This window comes from Episyrphus balteatus, chromosome 3 (genome assembly GCF_945859705.1).
Source record: "Episyrphus balteatus chromosome 3, idEpiBalt1.1, whole genome shotgun sequence".
NCBI lineage: Eukaryota > Metazoa > Arthropoda > Insecta > Diptera > Syrphidae > Episyrphus > Episyrphus balteatus.
In genome coordinates, this window is record NC_079136.1 from 117,387,704 (window position 1) to 117,395,769 (window position 8,066).

General features: G+C 28.4%; 1 protein-coding gene across 2 annotated transcripts in view; it reads left to right on the plus strand.

Moving 5' to 3' along the window:
* LOC129913458 (uncharacterized) overlaps window positions 1–7,626 on the plus strand; it is a 199,523-nt gene extending 191,897 nt beyond the window's left edge. The window contains exons 7-8 of one of the 2 annotated variants that reach the window (XM_055992148.1): window positions 431–629; window positions 6,255–7,626. In XM_055992148.1, coding sequence (XP_055848123.1) covers window positions 431–629; window positions 6,255–6,676 — 621 coding nt within the window. In that variant the 3' untranslated portion in view covers window positions 6,677–7,626. The remainder of the gene's footprint in view (window positions 1–430; window positions 630–6,254) is intronic. The other variant, XM_055992149.1, reaches the window with a different exon arrangement.
* Window positions 7,627–8,066: the final 440 nt, after the last annotated feature.

An 8,066-nucleotide genomic window follows, 5' to 3' on the forward strand; every position in this document is an offset into this window, starting at 1 on the left:
TATCGCAGGAATGATTTCACTTCTGGTATATTCAACCTTATTTCTGGTATATTTTACTATATTATGATTAAATATACCAGAAGTTATACCTTTTTGTTATGTTTTCTCTGTGTATTTGAAAAGTGGCAGTATCAATTTATCTCTTATTTGATTTTAATTTTAAACTCTTTAATTATGAGCTAGGTACAACTTCACGGTGTAGTTTTACCGAAAAAATATTTTTGGCTCCTGGACAATATTTTCAACTGATTCCTGTACAAAAACTGCGAGATCTATTGTATGAGACATAAAAAGAAAGTTCTCTTTAAAGTCATTTAAAACCTGAAGACATAATTATTATTGTTCCTTTAAAATTGCTTGGCGCAGATATTTTTAATTTTTAACCTAAACCTAAAACCTATTAAATTCTCTAATTTTTTTCTTCTTTCAGGTTCGTTGTACAGCTTTAATTCATGATGTTTATCTAAAATCAACAGAAAAAAGTATTGAAGAAGATCGACATAAATATGGTAGCAGCGGTGGTAGTGGGAATAGTGTTAATTTAGTTCAAACTCTTCCCTATGATCAATTTGCTCTACAAGATGGTGATTTAATTGACAAAAAGGATACTTACTTAACCAACATACAAGGTGAGTTGAAAATTGTTTTATTGATTCCTGTTTTTTTTTTTGTTCTAAAAATGAAAAACAAAAACAAAACCATCATCAACTTTGAATGTCAAAGAAACTAGTCAACACAGATATATGGTATTTTTTAAAATATATCAAATGCATTTGGTGTATTAACCTTTTTCCACCATTTCCATACTGACGATGACAGGCAGAACGTAGGTGATAGTTGTCCTCCTCCTCTAAGAATATAGATTTTTTTTTTACCCCCAGTAGCCTTTCGCGCTGATGATGGATTTTATGCAAAAAAAAAAATAAATAATAAAGAATCTGAACATCATTTTATGTTATTTCTGCTTTTGCTATATACGAAAGGAATAGTAAAGCAAACGAACCGAACTCTGATTCAAGGACTCTTTTCTTCCGTTGACTGAATCGAGTAAAATACACTCGTGTCTAGTTGATTAGGTTCAATTTCCTTTTTTTTTTGTTAAGTCATTTCGATTAAAAATTGATGAAAGCTTTTGTTTCAAATGTTGTCATTAATTATACAAAGTTGAGTATAACAACTCCTTTTTTATTAACATTCAAAGGATTTAAAATCAAAGTAATCCAGAATAAACGTATACCTAAAAAAAATTGGTTCTATTCAATTAATATAGAGTGTATAATGTAATCAAAGTAAAAGGAAAATGCAATAAAATTGTATCTCATAGATTTTCTACTTTACTATTATACATAGGAATATACATTGTTGTTGTTGATGGTGCATTTTAAGCTTTCATCAACGATTTCTTTTCTTTTGCTCTCTATAGACTCTATCAACATTCGGCTTTGGCGTTTTGATGAGAGCCATGTGCGTTTTACAACATTATTTGATTGATACTTTACTGCTTCTATTTTTTGTTTCCTTTATGAATTTTGTCTTGTTGGATTTCTTTATAATTCAAATGTTTTAATGTCTTGGGTATTAGACGAACGAGAGGGAAATAAAAATATGACTTATACCTAAATCAATCAATAATTTATTTTTATTATTATATTATTAAGGATTTTTGAATTTATAAAAACTTGATTTTAAATTATATCAATCAATTTTGATAAAGACAAAAGAAGAATGTTTTAAAATTTTGAAGATCGAAGAAATTTAATTTACATACAAAAATACATAAGAAATATGTACGTTTTAAGAAATACAAAAATTTGGGACCCCATCTTAATTTTGTCAAAATTTTTGCCACTGGCTTTAATTTCCAAAAGAGAAAAAATTAAAAGTATTTAAAATATAAGAAGTATAAATGGATTATACCGAAACTCCGTGAAACCAGAACGTTTGTCTACTTCTTGTGGAAAAACACACCCAAAACATTCATTTAAAAATTTTTTTAAAGCAAATTGTTTTTTTTTTTTTTTATATCTATTCAAGTCAGTGTAAGCCTCACATTAAAAATGTATACTCTAAAACCGTATAAATTTTTAATAGTAATTCAGATATTTTAACTATTCAGTCAATGTTTAAACTAAGAAAGTCACTGTGGTGTATGCGTAACTTTTGTTTATGTGACAATCTTATATTTTTCATATAAATAATTAAATAAAATATAAAATAACAAGCTGACCCGGTGGACTTCGTTTCGCTATTTCTTGTATTTATTTCTAAATTTCGACTCTGTAATTAGTTAATTTTCAAATGAAAAAGAAGATCAAAACTTGAAAAGTTAATAAAATGAATTTAAAAATATTCACTTTTAAACTTTTAGCAAAAGTGGCCTATGCAAAATACTCATGCATGCGCATAACTAAAACCTATATTGTCTATTAGTTTGAGATTTTTTGCAGGCTTTTAAAAATTCAAAAAAATAAAAAAAACTACTCAAAAATGTCCCCAAAAATTAGTTGTTTTTCAAAAACTCATATTTCAAAATTTAGTGCCTATGAAAAAAATCCGTTTGAGAAACCTAATTTTTTTTTTAGTATCGTTCTTATTTCTGCTAAAAAAATTTCCCTAAGTGTAATAAGACTTTTGTCGAAGGTCTATCACATGTTTTCACTGCAAAATACCCTTCACAAATACAAAAGAAGTAGGAATTTTTTAAAGCCCATCCATGTCGAAATTCCACACTGAGATTACGGTACTTCCCTCACTACAATGCAGGTGACTCGTCATGGGCAACAGATCCTAACAGGTGTTTGAGGTATTTCTGAAGTTTTTTTAATTTACCATTGTGTAGCTTGTAGTAAATGTACTATTATGTGTGATATATCAAATGAAAGGTTATATTATCAAGATGCTCAATAAAGAGTAATCAAATTTTTATAAGCTCCATATCAAAAGATGTAACGTGTTGAAAAATAGAGTTTTATTTTACCGTTATTTCAAATTTGTCATTACAAAATTAATTGAAACTTTGTACAAATATAGTCTTGCCCATTATCTATCTACACTGTAAATTTCATTCATTTATCTGTTGAAGAAAAAACGGTTAAAAACGGCCAAAAAACTTGGGACAATAAAAAACTTGTTTTTCCCGTTATTCGGTCAAAACTCATTTAAAAAATTAAAAGTTTGTACATGCATGCGCATGATTAAAACCTATATTTCCTAAAAGTTTGAGATTAGAAAGAGAAATAAAAGACTACTCAAAAATGTCTCTAAAAATTAGTTGTTTTCAAATATTTGTATTTTAAAATACAGGACATATGTATGAAAAAAATCCGTATTAGACCCCTAATTTTTTTTTTAATATCTTTCTAATGTTTTAACTCAAATTTCTGTGCAGGATTTTGCGTACCGGTAATTAGTCTTTTTTCGAATGTCTATGACTACAAAAAAAACCTTCACAACTTGGTTTTGAATTTTTTTTGAATTTTTTTAATAACGTTTTTAACTATTGAATAAATTTGTCTATCCTTTAAAAAAAAATCAACTCTTTACGACTTACCGTTTAGAAAATAGCCTCTTTTTTCAATGTCGTGTTACCCCTATTTACCCTATAAAATCTTTATTTTTTTTACCTTAAATCTTCTCCTCTTATGCCTCTTTGATTTAAAAAACACATAAATAAAAGTTATGTATACGCCACAGTGACCTTCTTAGTTTAATCTGAATTTTGAATACTAAAAATATCTGAATTTTTTTGGCCACTGAATAATTGAAAATTATACGGTTGTAGAGTCTAAATTTGTACACTGAGTTGCATAATTTGTTTTCTTTTTCATACGCGAAAAACACCTTAAATCATAAAAATTGATAACATCTATGCAATTTAGAGTTCTTGATTTTTTTTAAACAACATACGGCTTAAGTTTAAGTACTAAAATGTTTTGATTAATTAATTTTTTTTTAAGGTGAACAAATGACGATTTTTTGATTATGTAAAGAACTCGAATAATTGGACAAACGAAAGAGGTTTGAATTTTGAAAAACAAAAAAAAAAAAAAAATGAAATTGATTTTAGGTTACCTTGAATTTTTTAGTAGGTACAAAATTTAAATCTGAATATCTTCTTAATGTTGGATAGACAAACGATTGCCGTTTGAATTTTTGAAAAGAAAAAAATGTTCTTGGGAATTTTAGAATAACCATTTTTATCAAAAAACAAAACCGACTTCCATGGATCAAAACTGGGTTTTATGGTTTTTCTAATAGTTCCTATATAGCCAGAACTAAACGAAATTAAAATGGGACCGCATTGCAGCCACCAGTTTTCCAAAGAATTATCAAAATTGGTTCACTCAGTCCAAAGTTATGAGGTAACAAACAAACAAAATACAAACGAATTGAATACCTCCTCCTTTTTGGAAGTCGGTAAAAAAAATGTTATTTTGTATGAAAGTTGCTATAAAAAAATATTTTTTGAATATTTCCTAAACGGAAATCGGTTAGCCCACCGATGATTTTGATATGTTTCAAAAACTCAAGGTGCACAAACGATTGCAATTTAAAATTTTGAAAAAAATAATTTTTGAAGATTTTAGAGGATCTTGAATCTTTCATAACAAAATTTGTTTTTCGAGTATCTCTCACACGCGGGGTGGCCAAACGATGATTGCATATAGAACTTGAGGTGGACAAACGATTGCAATTGGTTTTATATCTTACAATTTGAGCGTTTTACACGATTTTTCATTTCTCAAGCTTAAAAAAACAAAATAGAATTTGGTTTTAAAAATTTTCTTAAGGGTGGACGAAAAAATTTTGAGTTCCATGACTCCAGGAAGCTCAATATCAAGACTTTAGCTAAATTGGGTCAAATATCACAGTATTTGGTTAGGTTTTTAGACAGAAAACTATATCAAAAGAACGTAAATTAAAGTTCAACAAAAAAAAAGCATTCAAAATATGAAACCTTTTGCAAAAATAAATTCAAAGAAATAATTTCAACGAACCCAAGCAAAAAATTGAATTTTGCACAACAGTTTTGTTGTGAAAAATACATAAAATGCAAAAAAAAACTTTGTCTTTGATAATTTTTTTTTTAATACTGTCCCCTTAAAAGAGAAATTTTGTCCAATTTTTAGAAATGTTGCTTGAATATTGAAAATCCACCATTTTGAATCAAAGATGCACAAAAGTGCAATTCATGAAATAATTCGATACCAGTAAAATACTTACATACATTGTAAATACACCCCCACTCCAAAAATTTACAATAAAAATGTAAAAATTACGAATTTTTTGCAATTTTTCTGACATTCTGACAGGCCTTAAAACTGTTTGGATATGATTTCCTTTGAATAGAAATAAATGTCCAAATAACCGAATGATGGAAAGACATTTTCGAATACCTTGGTAACCAATTCACTTAATCAAGGAATTTGCAAAAAAAAGTATTTAATTTAAGATTCAAAAGTTTAAATTGATAAACAATCTTCAATCTAATTTTCGACGAAAAAAAAAACCTACCTACCTACATCTTTTAAAGTTCAAGATAATTTCAATCTCTTTCTGTATTCCTTTGGCTAATCCATTATAATTGAAAATCGCAGTCTCAACAACAACTTACAACAACAATAAAATCTCTTTCTTGAAACTGACGTTTCAAAATTATTATATATGTACAACCAAGTCTGTGTGTGTGTCAAAAACCTTTTAACCCATATTAAACTTCATCATCATTTCAGTACAAAAAAAAAAAAAATAATAAAGAAAGATCCTCCACCTCATCCAGTTCAAACATCACCTCGAGTAACACCTAATTGCCATGAATTCTATATCTTCTTTCATCCCAATACCCATTTTATATATCAAAACCTACATAAGCAATCTTTCCTCTCTCGCATATCCGCACATTCATCATTGTTCCCAATTTTGCCAACTCCAAAGAAGAATACTGCATCCCTACGTTTCTGATATTGTTAAGCTCTCTCTCTCTCTTTCTCTCTCTCCACTATATTCCTTAGGCCACTGATTAATTACATAAATATTTTATTATCGAATTCAGATTCTCACATGGCACGTTAGGGGTTTATATATGTATTTTGTACTGCACGTGTATAGAAATGAAACCGAAGCCAGTAAGCTGCTCATCCAAAAGGATAACCCAATTTTTTTGTTCTCGAGTTTATTCTTCTTCAATTTTTTTTTTTTTTATATATTTTTCCTTTTGGTATATAAAATTTTTGTGACTCGCTACAATGAAACAGACTTTCTCTTTCAATTCATCCCTACAGGTGATGTGTCCTCATTGAATGCTGGCGGCAGTGGATCGACTGCACTTATTTCTTCAGCTCCCACTGTCACATCCGTGGTCCTTCTTTTGGCAATCGTCCTGCAACTATCACACTTTTATATTCATCACCTATGCTCAGGTGGAAGTCATAGTAGCAAAAGCAGAAACAGAACTTTGAGCAGCAGTAGGACTAACAGATGGAGAGATGGACTTACACAACGAAGGACACTCACAATAACACCAGGTGTATCCTTAGCGATGCAGCAGCAATCATCGTCATCATCAACAACAGCATCAACAACAACAACAACAATAAAATCGTTGTCCTTGCCAACATTTTCTGTGAATCCAAGCGTTAGCATTGGGCAACGAAATTCAGAGTTTAAGGACTCATGACTTGAATATTGTGTGACAATAGACGAACAACAATAAGGGATTTAAAGAGAAAAAAAAAACAGAAAAAAAAATATTCATACATGTCCTTTTTTCCATTATGTTTAAGTAGATGTATAAAAAAAAATATATAAAAAATAAAATGAAATAAAAAAACTATTCTAAACAATGAAAACGACAAAAAAAGCTTGGTTTCTTCAAAGGAGACGACGAGTAACGAATCCTTATACAAAAAAAAAAAAACAAAAAAATGTATTTACAAAAGTAAAAAAATATTGTATACAAAGTTGAAAAAAGTAAGGCAAGAGAAGAATATTAGAGAACGTTTTTTTTTGTTTTCACACCTAGAATTGGCCTCGTTACTACTGAGAAGTATATTTAGCCAGAAGTAATCTTCAATTTTTTTAAAAAATGACCTCCTGAGGCTTTAAAGTCGATTTTTCTTGGTGCTTTTTTCAAAATAAAATAAAAACAAAAACTGTCTCTTAGCCCATTTTGTTTTTTAAGATGGATAAAAATTGTATGAATTATTGACAGTTTAAGTTACATTTACTTGACCCGAAAAAAAGAAACAATCAAAAAAAGGACTTTGTGTAAGAGTAAAAAAAAAGCAAAAAGTCAACATTTATTGCTTCAAAAGAATATGAAAAGTATTAAAGTTAAATTAAAATTAAATGAAAAAATAATTAATGAAAAAGTTGTATGACTTCCCTGTAAAATATTTAACCTTTTATATTTTTTTATATTTTATGTAACAGTTGGTGGATGGAATTTTGGTTTGCAGAATTGAGATAATGAAACTTTTAACAAAATTTGGTGAGCTTAAAGATGCCTTGTCTTAAATTGGTTTTGCTTTCGTTAAGGGTCAACAAATTTTAAGAGCAGTACGGTAGGAAGTAATTTCAATTTATATTAACATACAAAAAAAAACAATTTTTTAATTTGGCCGTTTTTCACCTCCTATGCCATTTCTGTCAAAAGTAAACCTCCTAAAGTTGTACATAATAAATAAAATGCACGACTGGGGTCGCACGTACTTGCTCTTATGCTAAAAGTAGGTAACTCTAATGTTAAAGCTTTTTATTCAAGAAACACCGTTTTAAATTATGATTTACAAAAAAACAAGTATGCCATTTTGTTGCATTTATATATAAAAAATTTCTAACATTTTTCAAAAAAAAATTGGTATGCCATTTTAAAGAAATAATTAATTTACACATAAAAACGAAATTTCAAAACTTTTCGCCAACTTGTTTTCAAAAAATTGATTTTTCCAAAAATGCACTTTTTGAAAATGTTCTAAAATTCTAATATTACCTTTATCTAAACGCTTTTGCATAAAAATTTTCGTTGAAATCAGGTTAATTTTGTACGAGATATTCAGAAACCAAAA